This window comes from Zootoca vivipara, chromosome 15 (genome assembly GCF_965207765.1).
Source record: "Zootoca vivipara chromosome 15, rZooViv2.hap1.1, whole genome shotgun sequence".
Lineage (NCBI taxonomy): Eukaryota > Metazoa > Chordata > Lepidosauria > Squamata > Lacertidae > Zootoca > Zootoca vivipara.
Genome location: NC_142598.1, coordinates 19,871,776 through 19,890,473, shown reverse-complemented (window position 1 = coordinate 19,890,473; position 18,698 = coordinate 19,871,776). Strand labels below are relative to the sequence as shown.

At 44.6% G+C, this 18,698-nt stretch overlaps 1 protein-coding gene across 3 annotated transcripts in view; it reads right to left on the bottom strand.

Moving 5' to 3' along the window:
• Nucleotides 1-733: 733 nt before the first annotated feature.
• Nucleotides 734-18,698, bottom strand: part of TMOD1 (tropomodulin 1) — a 38,715-nt gene continuing 20,750 nt past the window's right edge. Inside the window, exons 4-11 of one of the 3 annotated variants that reach the window (XM_035141178.3) lie at nucleotides 15,830-15,949; nucleotides 11,518-11,607; nucleotides 10,086-10,213; nucleotides 9,338-9,445; nucleotides 8,201-8,344; nucleotides 6,549-6,693; nucleotides 5,263-5,321; nucleotides 870-1,732 (exon numbers count right to left, since the gene is read on the bottom strand). In XM_035141178.3, coding sequence (XP_034997069.1) covers nucleotides 1,730-1,732; nucleotides 5,263-5,321; nucleotides 6,549-6,693; nucleotides 8,201-8,344; nucleotides 9,338-9,445; nucleotides 10,086-10,213; nucleotides 11,518-11,607; nucleotides 15,830-15,949 — 797 coding nt within the window. In that variant the 3' untranslated portion in view covers nucleotides 870-1,729. Of the gene's footprint in view, nucleotides 1,733-5,256; nucleotides 5,322-6,548; nucleotides 6,694-8,200; nucleotides 8,345-9,337; nucleotides 9,446-10,085; nucleotides 10,214-11,517; nucleotides 11,608-15,829; nucleotides 15,950-18,698 lie in introns of all 3 variants that reach the window. The other 2 variants (XM_088658315.1, XM_035141177.3) reach the window with 2 other exon arrangements.

Below are 18,698 nucleotides of genomic sequence, written 5' to 3'. Positions count from 1 at the left end.
TATCTAGTTGCAATTAGCACCTTCTTGCAACAGGAGGCAGACCCCTCTGGACTCCTGGATCTGCAAGCAGGAGGAAAGATTTGAGAAGCTGGCAGACAAGATGTGGCATATTTTCCTTTAGGCTATGAGATGTGATGCAGGGTTTAAAGAGCCTAACAAGGCGCTAATCAGATTCTGATTCTTCTAGCAGGAATGGTCCAGTATCTATTTTCAGCCAAGGTTGTTATTATGAGCAATGGTTTATTAAGGGGTAATTTACAAGCAGTGCAACATTACAAGGCTGGCTGCAACAGACCAGGTAGTGTTGCATTGAAGCTGCCATTCGTTTTAATAAGTTCCACAAAGGGTGCCTTGCCATGTTTGAAAGGGCCCTGAGCCAATCTCTGCTCCTCAGAGCCTGAGCTTTTAAGGGCAGCATCAACCTCTGCCCCTCTTTCATGTTGATTTTTTTTTTGGGGGGGGGTTCTTTGATGGGGCATATTGTGACACCGCCAAGGAGATTTTGCACCCAGGCAGGCAACACCCTTCTCCTTTGGCAGAAGACCCATTTAGGGTTGCCAGACTCAATAGAGGACAGGACTTCTGTGCCTTTAATTGCCCTGCTCTCTCTTGAGTCTGGAAACCTTAAAGAGAAACCAGCAGACCCTTTGCTTAATTTCCAAGCAAAGGGTCTGCTGGTTTCTCTTTAAGGTTTCCAGACTCAAAAGAGAGCAGGGCAATTAAAGGCACAGAAGTCCTGTCCTCTATTGAGTCCCGCAACCCTAGACCCATTTGATCAAAGGCAACGATAGGGAGGGCAGTTCTTGAAACAGAAGTGTGACAAATAAACAAAGCAGCCATTCAGAAGAATAAAGAGCCTCGACACTTCCTTGTGCTTATTAGAAGATGTTTTTAAGAGAACCAACATGTGCAAATTCACTGTTTTAAGGTCTTTGATTCTTCTGCAGGAGAAAAACAACCGTCATCCCAGTCGGCAGCTGTCTTCTTGTGACTATTGCTGGGGGGAGGGGGAAGAGTGGCCTTACATTCTTTCTGTTGGGTGGGTGTGTAGAGACTTATTAACAGATGCTTTATAAACTTAGGTTGCAATGCAGGGCTGTGGATATTAGGCGACTGCACTTCACAAGTCCTTAAAAAAAACACAGCAATGCAAACTGGGTTGATAGAAATGCTGTCAAACTAGTAGCTTCTTTCTAATTCTTGGAGACTGTCAAAATAAAAATAAAAGTATTTTTTTAACATTTCTGCTACATTTGCAGAGTAGCATCGCATCCTTTTCTTGTTGTCAACTACTCATGCATATCACACCGCACACAAAAATCCCATACCAAAATTAAGCTACGGTCTATCAGCTGAAGCCATCTTTGTGCTATGATGTTGTTTTGTCAGAACCCAAAATTAGCACCTTACTGTAAACAGGCTCAAACTGGATTACTCAAACAAACAAACAAACAAACAAGAAAATGTCATTCTCCACACAATGATAATACGGGCCTTTGCCTACAATCACTATTTCGTTTAAACCTTCAGTGCACAAGGGTGTCGTATGAAGAAGAAGAAAAAAGCAGGCACCACAAATTCTCTGCACTGTTTGCTCCACACCAAAGCGTTGCAATCCAGTGCGAGCATGAGACTTCTCAATCCAGTGCCATCGGCACAGCCAAGAGCTACACTCCGGTCCGGCACTTGGGAAAGATGGGCCCATTCAGGTCCTCAAGCCGCCTCTTCCTCACTGAAAAGGAAAAGAAATACAGTTGAGGTAAAAGAGCTGCTATGCGCCTGTCCGGTTTGGGGGCAGGCCGTTTCCAGAGATACAGTGGAACCTCGGTTTATGAACACCTCGGTTTATGAATTTTCGGTTTATGAACGCCGCGGACCCATCTGGAACGGATTCATTCATTTTCCATTACTTTCAATGGGAAAGTTCGCTTCAGTTTATGAACGCTTCAGTTTATGAACAGACTTCCGGAACCAATTACACCCATGCTTCAGTTTATGAACGCTTCAGTTTATGTACTCCGCAGACCCATCTGGAACGGATTAATCCACTTTCCATTAATTTCAATGGGAAAGTTCGCTTCAGTTTATGAACGCTTCAGTTTAAGTACCCCGCGGACCATCTGGAACGGATTAATCCACTTTCCATTACTTTCAATGGGAAATTTCGCTTCAGTTTATGAACGCTTCAGTTTATGAACAGACTTCCGGAACCAATTGTGTTCATAAACCGAGGTACCACTGTATTCTAAATCGGGCTTCCAGATGTTTTGAGACTACAACTCCCATCATCCCTGATCACTGGTCCTGCTAGTTAGGGATCATGGGAGCTGTAGGCCAAAAACATCTGGAGGGCTGAGGTTGGGGAAGCCTGTTATAAATTCTCAAACACTTCTTTCACACAGAAGAACGTTTTGTGTGTAAAACCTGTGGTAATAAATCCGCTAATCTCCTCTGGAAACAATCTAAACCAGGCATCCCCAAACTGCGGCCCTCCAGATGTTTTAGCCTACAACTCCCATGATCCCTAGCTAACAGGACCAGTGGTCGGGGGAGATGGGAATTGTAGTCCAAAACATCTGGAGGGCCAAAGTTTGGGGATGCCTGATCTAAACCAAGGCGGCAATTTCATGGTGACATCCATGCAAGGCCCTTTCTACACCGCAAATTAATATTGGCTCGAGACTGCCTTTCTCCATCGCTCAAGAATGCTAGGAATCTTAATTTGAGGAATTCTATTCGATACTCCACCACTGCCCCTTGTACTACAGTTCCAAGGAATGACCGCTAGCCACATTCACTGTGCAATCCCATAAATAAGGGGTGGCCAACTCCAAAGAGACTGCGATCTACTCACAGAGTTAAAAACAACCCCATTTTGTTCAGGTCAAAGTTCTTCGGCTTTTTTTAGGGAGGAAAGCCCTGTTGAGCTTCTTTGGGGGAGCCAGTGATCTACTGGTAGATCACGACCTACCTGTTGGACGTGCCTGCCATAAATGTTTACTCAGAAGTAATCTCTATAATAAACCTCAGTGGCAGTTGTTCCCAGCTAAGTGTGGAGAAGATTGCAGTGTAATATGCAATGGGATATGGCTCAACTGTTTTGCCTCCCAGCTGAGAAACCCTAGAAAGTTGTTCTATTCTGTGAAAGGGCCAGGGGCTGGGGGCTGGGGTCCAACACGGAACAGGCCTTGGGAGACTCTGAGATTAAGTCTTGCTAGTTAAGCCATGTGCTATTACTGAATGCAAAAGGCACAGAAGACAGATATGTTGGTCTGAGAATGTAGCAGGACAGCAGGATTTTCTTTTGTTGCATTAAGGCCTAAATCTGCAGGTTTCCATTGTTGAGGGACATCTGAAGGAAGAACCAGTCACATGTATATCGCAGAGGAGTCCAAGCAGGTCTCTGCAAATACCTGTTAGCAGTTTTGTGTGGCACGACACAAGTTGGGGACTGTCAAATGATACAGAACAAAAGACAAAAATGAAGGCAGTCCTTTCTCAGGAACAGCCAGAGTATTCTCGTTGCCTAGGCTGGTGAACAAGCCTGACCTGGAAACTTTTTCGGTGGGTGCAGCGATCTGCTCTGGCCAACGACCAGTGTCGACAGGCTTCCTTACTGGTTGGCCTAGTCTCCCTGCAGAGCCACCCTTAGGCCAGAGCTAGAGGTGGTACACAAGAATGAATTCTCACATCAGGTCTTAAGGACCTGCCGCAAGTCCTGACCCTCCAGGACTTGGTTTTCTAACCAACGCCGTGCTTGCAACAGGGCAGAATTGGCTCTAAGGTGCATGGGCTTGAAGAGCTAGCTTCAATATATCTAAGGCTGCGTAAGGATGACTGATTTTCCGAGGTTCAAAAACTGTATGGTGAAGCTATTTGGTACATGCACACATTCTCTCCCCTCTTCCCTGTTTTGCTCTGGTTATTAGCCAAACAGGCCTTCCAGGTTTTTATTTCCTTTAAAAAACACACCTGCCAAAGCTGTTAGAAAAGGGATGCTTGCAGAGCAAAACATATGGTTGGGTTTCCCTAGCCACCCTGGCGGCTCCCCACAGAATTAATAATAATAATCGATAAAACATCAGACATTAAAAGCTTCCCTAAACAGGGCTGTCTTCACATGTCTTCTAAAAGTCAGACAGTTGTTTATTTCCTTGACATCTGATGGGAGGGCGGGCGCCACTACCGAGAAGGCCCTCTGCCTGGTTCCCTGTAACCTCACTTCTCGCAGTGAGGGAACTGCCAGAAGGCCCTCAGCGCTGGACCTCAGTGTCCGGGCTGAACGATGCGGGTGGAGATGCTTCTTCAAGTATACTGGGCCGAGGCCATTTAGGGCTTTCAAGGTCAGCACCAACACTTTGAATTGTGTTCGGAAATGTACTGGGAGCCAATGTAGGTCTTTCAGGACCGGTGTTATATGGTCTCGGCGGTCACTCCCAGTCACCGGTCTAGCGGTAGACGGTAATGGCTCCTCCTATCACTCTCAAAGCCACCTGAAAACATAATCTGTTCACCAGCAATCCAGTCCCCAGCAAATGTTGGCTCAATTGAATCTAGAACTGCTCTAAAGAAGGGAATCAGCCATACCGCCGCTTCTTAGTGGCTGAGATGGGTAGCACACCCATCTGAGATATAAGCACACTCATCTGTGGTGACATTTATGTGTGTGGAGTTTGTTGCCCTTTTGGGGGGCATGTTTCCCATTGTCCTGTTGTGGGGAGTACCAACGCCAATTGTATGGGCATACCTTTATTCAATCCTTTGAACCTTTACTGCTTCTTTATATAAAAAGAGGAAGATATAAGCGTCTCTCACCTCACGAATGAATCCCTCTAAACACACACACACACACACACACACACACACACACACACACACACTACAAGTTCTCCCCCTTTGAAATCACAGGCTACCCTTTGTTGATGTTCTACCTCTAAAACGTATTTGCTTCCAAAAGAGTTAGTTTTCAGTCATTCTGATGAATAAGACCGGGAAGAAGAAAAAGTTGAAAGAGAACAGGTCACATTCATGTTACAATGAAGGCAAGAGGTGGCTCTCTCCCCACACCTCACTCCCTGTAACAGAGCAGATGAAGGTATTTCCAAAGAATAAAACATATCCATAGCAAAGCCATGACGGAAGCTGAAAAGAGACAGTAAAAACCAAGTGGAGTCGCAGGAAGGCACTGTGAGTTGAAGCCCACGAACGAAAAAGAGTGATTGCCAAGAGGAAAGTGGGTGAGGGAAGAATCTATACTTATACATCTTCCAGTTCCGGGGGTGAGGTGTTATGCCAGAGGCCATCACATCGATGTATACGAGCTGCAAATAAGAACTGAGTCAGATATCTTTTGCACAGCTCCTGCCACCACGGAAGCAAACTCTGAGAAGTTCCCAGCCAAACTGACAACTGCTCTTCCCACAAATACTGGACTGCAAAGCTTAGATTAGTAACAACTTTGTCCCGCGTGAAGTTGGACTAATCTGTGCAATTGCACCAACTCAGCCAACGGTACCATCAACCAGAAGCGCAATATAAAATAAATATCGCAATAGACAAGCTAACTTTTGCACAGCAGCTGCTTAAAAAGGTTTGATCGCCCACAATCACAGCTGAGGCACTATGCTAGTCTTCAGGACCTCAAGACATCCCACTGTTCATAGAACAGAGATACGGAGAGCTTGTGCGCCCTGCGTATGAAGTGTATATGGTTCAGGTGCAGATTCAGTTCCTGGCATCTTCCATTAAGGGATCGCAGAGAACCAAGGAAGATTTCTGCTTGAGGCCCTGAAGAGCAGCTGTCACTCAAAGTAGACAATGAATCAAAGTTCTGCCTCAATATATAGCAGCTTGAGATATGCACACAGGGCTTACCCCAATGTTTAGGGTATATTTTTAAATAGTTCTGGCAACATCCCCCTCCCACTTTCAAAATAATTCAGCAAAGCTTCAAGGGAGTCAGTTTATTCAGGATGGGCAACCCTCACTCTGACTTGACTTGTTTTGCCCTCTGTGGTTGCAGCACAGAACCAAATCTGACTAGCCACGAAGGGTTGCCACATCATCAACTCACTACATGTTCCCCAATTGGCTGGGATCAACCACGAGCAAGGAAAGGGGGGAAGTGTTAGAAAAATGGCACTGAAGCACCAGCAACTAGGGGAAATGAGGGCACCAAACAGAATTTGGAGCACCCCTCTCCCCCACAGAGAAGTTTGGAGGATGGCAATGTGGGAGGTGGTAATTTTGGTTGGTGTTGATTTTGGTATATTCCTTTACTTCCAGGCATTCAACAGCACCCGAGGGGTTGATTATTAAGTCTTGACCAGCACTTGTTGATTGTTATTGTGTTGGGATGCAGTGTTTTACTACTGCTACGAGATACGAGGAAAGCAACCTCTTCTGTCTGCTAAAGAGACAATATATCAGCGCCGCATTGGCCGGGGCAGAGGCAGGAATTCGTGCCACCTCTGGGCACAACAGCTGCTTTTACAGACCCAAGGAAATAAGACAAATAGGAGCCCAATCACCTGGAGAAAGCAACTCACCAAGGTCATTATTGTTCATCATGGCATTGGACGCGCGAAGCCTGGGGCCTTGCTGAGTGAAATGATACCCAAACTTCAAGAGAGACTCGTTCTTTTCTAACATGCTCGCAATCTCCATTTCTACCTTGTTGCCTAGGGGCTGGCTCTTTATTTTAGAAAGGAAAAGGAAAAAGGGTTAGTACAGGAACCCATTCAGTTTTTACTTCCCCGTCCCACATCTTGACGATTTCTTACTTCAGCTCCACAATTAAAGGTCACAGTCCATCACACTTTCACTGCGTGAGTATACTCATGTGTAGGCACCTTGCTAGAAGCTTTTATTCATTTAGCAGACAGGTCAGCCCTGCAGTTCTATGATTTTATACTTTGGGAGGGTCAGTGAAGAATTTTTTGCTGATGCAGCCAAAATGGACTTTGAATATATGGAGAATTCCAAGCATACTGAAATTAAGCTCACCTCAGATTTCAAACTATGCCCCAAGAATAATCTCCTTAATAGGCCAACCAATTGGTATCTTTGTGGGTTCAGAAGACAATGTGTGCTATATCCTGTATTGCTGTTGATACACGTCACCCAGCAAATTCTTTTTAGAAGGTCAGCCAGATGATTTCAAAATTAGGTGATTGATATAGTGATGTCCCCCCCCCTTATATCCACTAGCTGCAAGAAAGTCATAAGCTACTTGCTTTGACCCAAAACAATGTTGGCAGTCAAAAGGATTTTTGAAAAAAAATCTAAGCGATTCGTGTAATTACAGAGTTTTAAGTTTTAATGATTTGCAGTTCTGAAAATTGATAAATGTTTTGACTCACTCATGGATTGCCTTGTTTGTTTTCTGTGAATTATACTGCAACGGCCACTGGCTACAAATAATAAGCATTTAACTGGCTGAATGGATCTATGCTCTCAGGCCGCACTTTATAACAGTAATAATTCAAGAAAGTAAACTGCTTTGGTGAAGCATGAGAGAAGGCACAAGTCAGACAGCTGAGCCAGCGCTTCAGTTACTGGAATGAAATGCATGCAAGTCATTTCAGTTGTAAAGCTGGGAGGAAGCTGGACTCAGAGTCATGCTGAGTTCTCGTTTTTACATTGGCATGGCTCACATTTATTGCTAAGTGATTCTTTAGCCTAACAATGGTATGTTTGAACCCAGCCTACCAGACTAACCATGGTTTGTTTCCTGTCAACAAACCAGAATGTGAAGCCATGGTTTACTGTTTGCTTACAAACCATGGTTTTTTCTAACCATAGTTTGGTGTCATATTTGAACCCAAAAACCTTGCTTAACCATGGTTTGCTCAGTCATACAACCCAGATGCTTCAAAGGCATGAAGCAAGAGCATCTGAAAAGCAAACCAAGCTTAGGAGAAATAAAACATGGTTTCTTTGCCAAGATGTGAGATGGCTCATGGTTTGTTGAATCAACCATGGTTAAAACAAAGTACGGCTCAGCATTAAGTGCAGCCATTAGGCCTGTCTTCACTGGATGAATTTGCCTCATCCCTTACCTGTGCATACAGTCTACAAAATATGTATCACTTATGTAATTCTCCCCATGCAACATTTCTGTTTTTCTTCTGAGCATAAAGCAGAACTTTTTATTTTGTGCTTCCTTGTATAACAGAACGGACATGGATTTTTATGTTACCTGGTTGTCAATTTTGAGCTCAATTAGTGTCGTGTTGTCCTGCAGTGCTTCTGCGAGTGCCAGAATTCCCGATCCAGAAATGAAATTTGATTCCACATTTAAGCTCTTCAATACACCGTTGACTTTTAGCATTTCTGCCAATGCCTTTCATAAATAATAATAAACAAAAGAAGTAATAAGTTCATCATCAGTAACTAGAAAGCTTATTTTATTGTTGTAAGAACTTAAGATTCCTGCTGTTGTATCAGACCAAAGCAATAGTGAAACAGGTATTCTGCGGTGCCTGGGACAGTTCCTGAGATTTTTCGATATATGACTGCAGAGACCCAAAAAGGCCAGGGCCGTGTGCTTAACTCCATTTGCTAAAGAAATTGGAGTTCTTGATCGAAGCTTACACAAAAAATTGTAGAAGGCAAGAACTCTGGCCACAAAAGTAAAATTGTGCTGGACTAATAGTTTGAATGATTCAAATTTTTCAAATACAATGGTGCCTCGCTTAACGAATGCCCTGCTTAACGAAATTTCCGCTTAACGAAAGGTTTTTTTCTAGCGGAGGTTGCCTCGCTAGATGAATTCGTTTTACGAAAAATTCGTCTAGCGAATCGCGGTTTCCCATAGGAATGCATTGAAATTCAATTAATGCGTTCCTATGGGCAAAAAAAATTTCAATGCATTCCTATGGGATTCGCTAGACAAATTTTTCGTTATAAGAAAAGACCCGTGGAACGAATTGAATTCATCTAGCGAGGCACCACTGTAGTCTCTTATGGATAGATTTATTTCTTGAAGTTTATATGCCAGGTGAAGTTAGTGCACCAGGACAAGGCCCTGTTTCGAAAATTCTTCAGCAAATAGTCTTAAAGTCAACGTGTTCTGGTAGCTTAGAGTAACTTCACCTGGCATATAAACTTCAAGAAATAAATCTATCCATAAGAGACTATTTGAAAAATTTGAATCATTCGAACTATTAGTAACTCCATTTGCTGCCATAACCTGATTTCCAGTTTATGAAAGAGATCTTTCACACACGACTTGCATGTTGACACTTCTTCATCCAGTAGGCCGTCTTTAAAGGAGACAGTCCCATTAAACACTTCCCCGAGAAGATTAGCTGAAAGTAATCTGTCTAATACTTACATAAGCGACAGGGTCATTGCTCCTTGTTCCTACTATGCTGAACTTTTTCACATACGAGTTGTTCTTCAGAGCATCAGCATAGGCTTTTAAAGTTGGTATGGGAATGTCCTTCAAAAGAGAAACATGCAGTCAATGGCAGTGTGTTCTGTTTTTTTGGGGGGGGGGGCATCATAACTACACACACTGAGGAAAACACAGCATTAAAAAATGTGATCAGTCCATTCTACTGTCTGTGTAGACCAGGCCTACGCCAGTGACATGATCTGTAGGTATTTCTCCTGTGCAGGCTTCACTGTAATGCTCTTGCGGGTGGCGCTGTGATCTAAACCGCTGAGCCTCTTGGGCTTGCCGACCAGAAGGTCGCTGGTTCAAATCCCAGTGACGGAGTGAGCTCCCGTTGCTCTATCCCAGCTCCTGCTAACCTAGCAGTTCAAAAGCATGCCAGTGCAATTAGATAAATAGGCACTGCTACGACGGGAAGGTAAACAGCATTTTCATACACTCTGGCTTCCGTCACGGTGTCCTGTTGCCCCAGAAGCAGTTTAGTCCTGCTGGCCACATGACCTGGAAAGCTGTCTGTGGACAAACGCCGGCTCCCTCAGCCTGAAAGTGAGATGAGCACCGCAACCCCATACTGTAGTCGCATTTGACTGGACTTAACCGTCCAGGGGTCCTTTACCTTTTTACCTTTACCATAATGCACAGCTTACATTCATTCTGCTATTTGATGAATGGAAGGAATTCATACCTTTATATTATTGAGATTAACTTCTTCAAGGTCTGGATCATTGTTTTTCACTCTTTGCAAGGTTTCTTCTACATCTGTTGCATTGGGCTCATCAGGAACTGGTTTATATTGTGTGGGCTTGATTATGCCTGCATGGGAAAGGGTAGTGTGACAAGGATAACAAATAAACAAAGAAAAGGCCTATAGCAGGCATCCCCAAACTTCTGCCCTCCAGATGTTTTGGACTACAATTCCCATCATCCCTGACCACTGGTCCTGTTAGCTAGGGATCATGGGAGTTGTAGGCCAAAACATCTGAAGGGCCACAGTTTGGGGATGCCTGGCCTACAGTGTCTCTTCCTCTGACCAGTTCCCCTAGTGTGAGAAAGAAGCTAGTGCCCATCTCTCAGGACTCCAGTTTTGAGCCCTGCAGCTTCTGATTCCTGGTAACCATACTGGTTTTGCCAGCTTTCATTTCATTTGGGGAGTAAAAGAGGAAATCTGATTCTCCAATATTGGATCCACATAGAAATGGCACGGGATAGTTTTAGCACATAACCAAACAGTGTAATGTGCTCACAACAAGCCTCACTATATGACCATGAAAGCATCCCAAGTGTGGTTGGGGGAAAATGTTCTTTGATTCTGTCTTTGGTTATGCACAAGCAGGTATTTCTGAAAAGCTTTCAACTTTCCTCCTAATTCAGGCGTGGCTATCCTGCGCCGCTCCCAATGCCACTGCCTGTACTAGAATTTCTGTCATTCCTGACCGCTGGCTGGGCCCACCTCTGGCCTACATTACGCTGCAGCACAAGCCTTGACCCAGATTTAGTACCTCCTTTAGTACCTCTTCCTGTGCATTTTCGCCCTGATTCGAATTCCAACTGGGTCCCATACCCTCCAATACTGGTGAGTGGCGGGGCCACCTTTATACCGCTTAAAAGACAAATGGAACTAAGCAACAAAGAAAGAAAGAAAAATCAAAACCTCCTCAGAAGATGGGCCTTCCCTGAATGGAAAGAGGAGAATGTTTACTCAGCAGTAGACCACCTGAAAGGGAAGGTGTGGGGGAACGTTGGCCCAGCAGATTTTGCTGAGCTACAACTCCCATTATCCCCAACCATTCACATACTCACTGGGGCTGATGGGAATTGGAGTTCAGCAACATCTGGAGGGCCTAATGATCCCCACATCTGTGATAAGAAGTCCTTCCCAGCCAGTAGACCCGATGATCCCTGGGGCCACCCATTCTTTAGAGAGGAATTTGCTCTCTCATTTAAAAAAAGCCTAGAATATCACGGAGAAGACACTAGCCCTTCCAGGGACAAAGCCAAGAAAATACATTGGTGATGATTCACCTTAAGTATATGCATTCATTCAACAAGTACCGGTAACATTATACCTGTTGGCTCAGGTGTCCAGAACATGTCATGTGGCCGCGAATCTTACTTACTATCCAAACCTTCCTTGTTGACTATAGCCGTGCTTCCAAGTGCTTCGTAATATTGTTGGTTACTCATCAGGGTATGCATGCCAAGAATAGCTACACGAGAGAGGAGAGAAATAAAACAAAACAAGTTAAGCAAAATAACCAAACTCCTTTCTTGGGAAAGTGAGAATCTGGCCAAGATACATAGGCGGCTAGGGGGGGGGGGAGAGAGCTTGAAGCAGAAGAACTCAAGTCGATTATGTTGTTCATATTTCGGGTGGACTCGGAGGGCAGTGCAAGAAGATCCAATGCGCTGGGTGGGACTCAACACAATTTACATCAAAATTGTGAGAGGATATGATTCCATGTTTCTCAATATTCACTTTGGTTGACCACAGATGATCTTTTACCATGCAGCAACTTACTGGTTTACCTGTAACGCTAAGCTGTGGTTTAGTGCTACATGCATGAGTTGGGACGAGTACAGTCGTGCCTTGGTTTCCAAACAGCTTAGTTCTCAAACGTTTTGGCTCCCGAATGCCGCAAACCCAGAAGTGTGTATTCCGGTTTGCGAACTATTTTTGGAAGCCGAACGTCTGACGGGGCTTCCGATTGGCTGGAGGAAGCCCCGCTTTTGTTTCCAAACATTTTGGAAGTCAAACGGACTTCCAGAACGGATTCCGTTCAACTTCCAAGGTATGATTGTACAAGAAAAGCCTCAGGCTCGTATGCTTCCCCCTCTAGACTGCTTGCATAACTGGTTTCTGTAGAGTTTCACTCCACTTTCTATGAGTCCTGGTTTATGGCTTTCCATGAATCCTGGTTTATCCCTACATACAAACCAGAAATTGTGATTTAAAACCAAAATTCATGGAAAGTGCAACTAAACTCTGCATTAGTCCTTTCCCCAGTCATGCAGAAGGTGGTGTGAGCCTGTGGCTTTGCTTGGGCTCTTTCCAGCTTGTGCAAGTTGCACTAAACCATAAGTGTTATACACAAATCAGCAAGTTGCTACTTGGTGAAAAGTCGATCCTGCCAAGTGTTAAGGTTTACTGCAATGGTTCAGAAATCGAGGGGGAATCGGGAGGGAATCTGGGGGAAGCAGCAAAGGAAGGAGCAAAATTATCCTCACCATTTAGCAAAATGTCATAAATGACTAGTCTGCCAAGTGGGTTGCATGCCCACCGCAACAAATTACTGTTAGGGAAATGGTAGCCACCCTTTGACACTAGTTTGTCTGGGATGTGTTTCATCTATAGAACTTGCAAAGGCCTGGGAAAAAAAAATGTGTGAAGTTTTCCTGTTACTGTCAGAACAGAGAAGACTTGGACTTGGCTTGATTTCAGAGTTTGTTCATGAAATTCACTCTATGACATGCACTCAGCAGCAGGCAGAAATACAGTACATTAAATAACAGCTGGATCTCTCCTCGGGCAAATGATCTGGCAACATGCAACATCCTGTGTAGCCTTAAACCTGAGAGCAGCTTAGAATTTACCTTTACCATGTCTGCAATCTGATCTCAAATGATTCATTCTATGAGTATTACATGTCAGTTTGTTGCATATTCTATAAGAGGCTTTTGCTTCAGTATAGGAGAAAAAGGGAAAGGCCTCTTCAAAGATAGTGCCTGCAACCAGGGCCGGCGCGTCCATTAAGGCAAACTAGGCCTAGGGCGCCAAAATGGAGGGGGCGCTGGCCAGCCTGCCCGTTGCCCACCTGAAGCCGCTGAATTCGGCGCCCCTGATGGCCAGGTGCCCTGGCGCCTTGCGCCACCCAGCCCAGGCCTAGGGACGGCCCTGGAGGTGCCCTCTCCGCTAGCTCGCTCGAGCCGGGCCTACCCTTCCAGCAGCTAGCGCGCCAAGATTTGGCTCCAGAGGAAGCGGGGGAAGGCCGTGCCAGAAACAGGGGAGGCCGCTAGCTGACAAGGTAAAGAGACTGCTTTTTACCCCTTCCCCTCACCAACAACCAAGGAACTCTCTTTTTATTTTTTATTTTATTTTTTCTACTTTTTAATTTTTTTCTATTTTCTATTTTTATTTTCATTTATTTCTTTATTTTATTTTTTATTCCACTTTTTATTTTTTCTAAAAAAGGTCAACAACTCTGGGAAATTTTGGGGGGGGGCAGAAGGTGATCTCGCCTAGGGCGCAAAAAACCCTAGCACCGGCCCTGCCTGCAACCCTCTCTCTCTCTTTTTAAACATCCATTAAAAATATGCATATATGCTCAATCAGGGGCAGTGTTTCAAATGGCTGAAATAATTTTAAATAAACTAATCTGATAAGCCTGACTAAGGATACAATCCTAAATAGGCCTCCTAGGGAAATAAGCCCACTTGGGACTTAACTTCCAGATAAACATGCACTGGAAATGAATATCCTGTTAAACATTATTGTAAGGCATCCAGTTAGTAACGTTCAGGCAAACTCGTTTTCTTACCGACAGCCATCATTATTCAAGTACAGAAATCAAAAAGAAAGGAACAAAGGCTTTTGCCCACAACCGTACAATCTTATCCGTGGTAAATATGCTACTCAAAGGCAGGAGGAAGTCAGAGTTATTTGCCCCCAAATGGATCATGTACACATTTGCAGACATGTGGGACACAGACTGCTTTTTAGCAGATGATTACATAGGGCTTTTACAATGCACCGTTCCCCCCCCCCCCCTGCTTGCCGGGGTGTCAGTCATGGGACAACAGGAGTGCCTTTGCCAAGTTTAAGCTGGTCCACCAACTGCGCCTGTTCCTGAGGAGGTGAGAACAGACCACAGGGACACACGCCTGGATTATTACGAGGTGCCCTGAACCTCTGAGTCTTCGCAAGCTGCAATTGATCAGCTTGCCAATCTGCGTCTGTAAATAAAGAAAGCACCTAAGCCAGGCACGTCCAACAGGTAGATCGTGATCTACCGGTAGATCACTGGACGTCTGTGGTAGATCACTGGTAGATCACTGGCTCCCCCTAAAGAAGCTCAACAACTTTGGCTCCCCTAAAAAATGCTCAACATTTTAGCCATTCACCCCCCAAAAAACAGGGCTTTCCTCCCGCCTCAGAAAAGCTCAACAACTCTGACCTGAACCCCTAAAAATGGGCCTTCCTAAAAAAATCTCAACAACTTTGTTCTGAACCCCCCAAGAGGAGGTAGATCACTGCCAGTTTTTAACTCTGTGAGTAGATCACAGTCTCTTCGGACTTGGCCACCCCTGACCTAAGCAAATGGTACCCTGGCTTATTACGGCGGTAGCCCTAACTCGCCGTGCGGACAGGCAGCTTTTTGCAAATACAAAATGACCAAGCAGCAAAACCATTTTGGACGGCAGGGCAGAGCAGCAGGACCAAAGCATTCCTAAACAGGGCCACGAGGCCACCAGCAAGGTTCTCTTACAGTCCCTCTGCGGCTTCTAGTGAGATGGATGATGTCATGGGAATATGGGGAGGAACAGACAGCAGGCTGGAAAAAAACAAGACACAGTTTAAGGAGGAAGGAACGGGTTGGATTCAGTAAATGAGCATGAATATGAGATGAACGGAAGAGGAGAGGATTTTAGTCACGACGAGTGAGTCGGGTGTTAATACGAACTCTTGGGAAATAAGCCAAGACAGTTTGCACTAGGCAAGTGCTTTTCAGATACTGGTGGTCAGAGAAACTGGGTGTTGCAGTCCATCAACATCTGGAGGGCAAACAGGGTTAGAGAGTAGACTGCATTAGAGCTGTCCGAATGATGGTGGAAGAACTGCATATTCCACGTGAAATTGTTACTGAGGTTACGGAGTTGTCCCACCCTCCATATTCTCTTGCTCAGGCCCCATCAGATTTCTTTCTTTCCCAAAACTGAAATCTGCACTGAAAAGGACACAGGAGTTTCCAACATTTTACACGTCCAAGCTGCTGCTGCGGTGAGGGAAATGAAAGCAGTACGAAAAAAGGACTTCTCCAGAAATTACCAACATTTCTATGTACGTTGTCAATGGTGCATTGTATCAGAGGGGGCCTACTTTGAAGGCCTGTAAAGTATGTATGTTTGAATATTTCTCACTGTCCGATTTCTGTGACCATTCACCGAACTTTCTGGTCACACCTTGTATTTTTAAAAAAACAGCTTCAAAATTGCTCTGTGGATGGGAAGAGATAATCTGTGAGATCGCATGAGTTAGCCGTTCAGTGCTGTCCAGAGGCAGCTTTTGCAGCAAACTTACAGAACGGTCTCCCCCAAAAAACCTCAAAACTGGCGGATGAAACAGCACATACAGACTGAACGTAGTGAGGTGGCTTCCAAACCGATAAGGATAATTACAAAGAAAGCCAAATGTAGGCAGCCTCGTTTTCTTACCAGCGATATCACAGAGCTCAGCATCTGAGGCATTTGCTAGTGCTTCCTCCAGTTCTGGTTCCAGAGTTACGCTTTCCAAAACAGGATCTATAGCCTTCTGCTTGGGGACCCAAACTTTTCCTGTAAATACAAAAAAGGGCTATCAGCCTCGTGGCAATTGCTTTAACGACAGATATTTAAGTTTCCTTGCCACAAACTCCTATTAAACAGAATACGTAGGACCAGGAACAACAGCTACTGCGTTCCAACACAAAGGTTCAAATTTGATCCTATTGACAGGGATGCAAGTATGTTTTGATTAAGCAGAAGTACATAAAACAGCAGGATGTATAATCAGTGGATAACAAAGGGTAGCAAGCGGTGCAATATTTTCAGAGGGCACTGTGGTCTAAGCCACTGAGCCTTTTGGGCTTGCCGATCAGAAGGTCAGCGGTTCGAATCCCCACGACGGGGTGAGCTCCTGTTGCTCTGTCCCAGCTTCTGCCAACCTAGCAGTTTGAAAGCACGCCAGTGCCAGTAGATAAATAGGTACCACTGCGGCGGGAAGGTAAATGGCATTTCCTTGTGCTCTGATTTCCGTCACGGTGTTCCGTTGCGCCAGAAGTGATTTAGTCATGCTGGCCACATGACCTGGAAAGCTGTCTGTGGACAAATGCCGGCTCCCTTGGCCCAAAAGCGAGATGACCGCCCCAACCCTATACGTAGTCGCCTTTGACTGGACTTAACCATCCAGGGGTCCTTTACCTTTTACCTATTTTCAGAGCAGCAGGTCTACTCTGGAAACAAACCTCCTTGCATTCAGTCCCATTCTCCGAAAATACCTTTCCTCAAGGCTGAAGCGGAAAAGTCGGCCGTGCATGATACTGACTGCCTGCCCACCTCCTAGCGACGGCATTAAGGAACGTCTCTTACCTTCTGGAGCAGTTTTGCACTAGAAAATCGGTACGGTGAACAAACTCACGAACTTCATGTGGTTCTTTAAAAAAATAAAGGTGCTTAGCCCACTAGAAACCCTGCGAGGAGGCAAAGTCCGACAGCTGTGCCAGCATTGGATTTGCTGGCATGCACATCTCCTGTTTCAGTTGCAAAGCTGAGAAGGAGCCAGGCTCATCCCCCAGGGATGTCTCAAGACATTTTGGTGCCTGAGGCAACGGACAGGACGGCGCTCCTTCGCCCCTCACCATTTCGTGTACAGAGCCTGACCGGGCTGACAGCTGAATCTTACTTCAAAACTGGCAACAGGGTCTTCCACCAGAGAGCAGCAGGGCGCAAGGCAGGCTAGTTAAGGGGGCTTGGTTGTGTGATGGCTGGCAGGGTGGGTACTGGCACTGCCGCTCACCCGCCTTCATCTGCCGAATAAGGTGGGCACATTGCTCTGCCTATCTCTCCCTGCTCACCCCACAAGCAAGGGACACTTTGTGTTTCGTCTGATCTTCACTCAAACTCCAGAACCCTGGTTTTATACCGTTCCCCTTTTGCTTATTATGTTCACATCCCATGGCTTTTCTCGCCTCACTTTCAAAACTTTAAGCCTACTGCGCTTGTAAAAAGAAGCTGAAACCTGGGACAACCAAATCCCAATTAAGTCATTTGGAAAAAAGAAAGAAAGAGATGTTTGATAACAACTCCAGTTTAATGTTAAAGAAAGTGGGTTAGCCAACACAGTGGTACCTCGGTTTTTGAACGTAATCCATTCCGGAAGACCGTTCGAGTTCTGAAACGTTCAAAAACCGAGGCGCAAAGGGTGGTCTGAAAATCTAATATAGAAAATTGAGAAAGATAACATATACGCTCAGCGGAAGGTGTTCGACTTCCGAGGTGCGTTCGAAAATGGAAGCATTTACTTCCGGGTTTACGGCGTTCCGAGTTCTGAAATGTTCATCAGCAGACACGTTCAAAACATAGCTGCCAAGTTATCCCTTTTTTAAAGGGATTTTCCCTTATGCTGAATAGGCTTCCTCGCGAGAAAAGGGAAAACTTGGCAGCTATGGTTCAAAAACCAAGGTAGCACTGTACTGTTTAGTAGGGCTTTTAGTAGTAACGATGGCACTGAGATCAGATAGACAGGAGACATGTAACCTTGTATATCTATTTTATTTATAAAAATAATTGTGTACATTGCAATTTGGTGTTTTTTTTTTTTAAAAAAACAACAATACGATTTAAAAAATGACAAAAAAATAAAAAATTTAAAAGGTCAGCAGCTGATTTTTACAAAGAATGTTTTTCTTAATTCTCTGCATAAGCCTGGGAGCACAGAATAGTTTTCAGCAAATGTTTGAAAGTTCCTATAGAAGGCGCCTGATTAATCTCTATCAGAAGAGCATTCCACAAGAGTGGGCCAATTATACCGAAGGCTCGGTTTCCTACTTATGTCAAATGAGCCTCACCAGCTCTGGGGGCAAGCAGTGACACTCCTACAGATGTCCTTTCAGCAAAATCTTCAAAGTAAACACACACACAAACATACAAGAGCACGGACAAAGGGTTGAAAATATTATAGAACAATCAACCACTGTATTGTAAGGAAAAATACATAGATTAAAAGGTGGTGTTGGTTAGAGGGGAATAATTTATCTATTTTTAATACCTGTTTAATTATTTTCCACTGAAAAGGTGGGGGGGGAGAAGTTCATTAAACAATCTATAAAAGCTGGATTTTGAAAGATCCACAATTAAAAGAATGAAAACACGAGCAGCTTTAAGAAGAAAAAAAAAGAGGCACTTTTAAAGAAAACTATCTGGGAGACGCCTGTAAATGAGATAGCATACTCATTGCTCCAGGCATGGAATGTGACACTGGGGCTATTTTTGTCCTTGCTGCCCCTGCAAAGCAGAATGGAGAGGAGAACAAAGACCACACTATCTC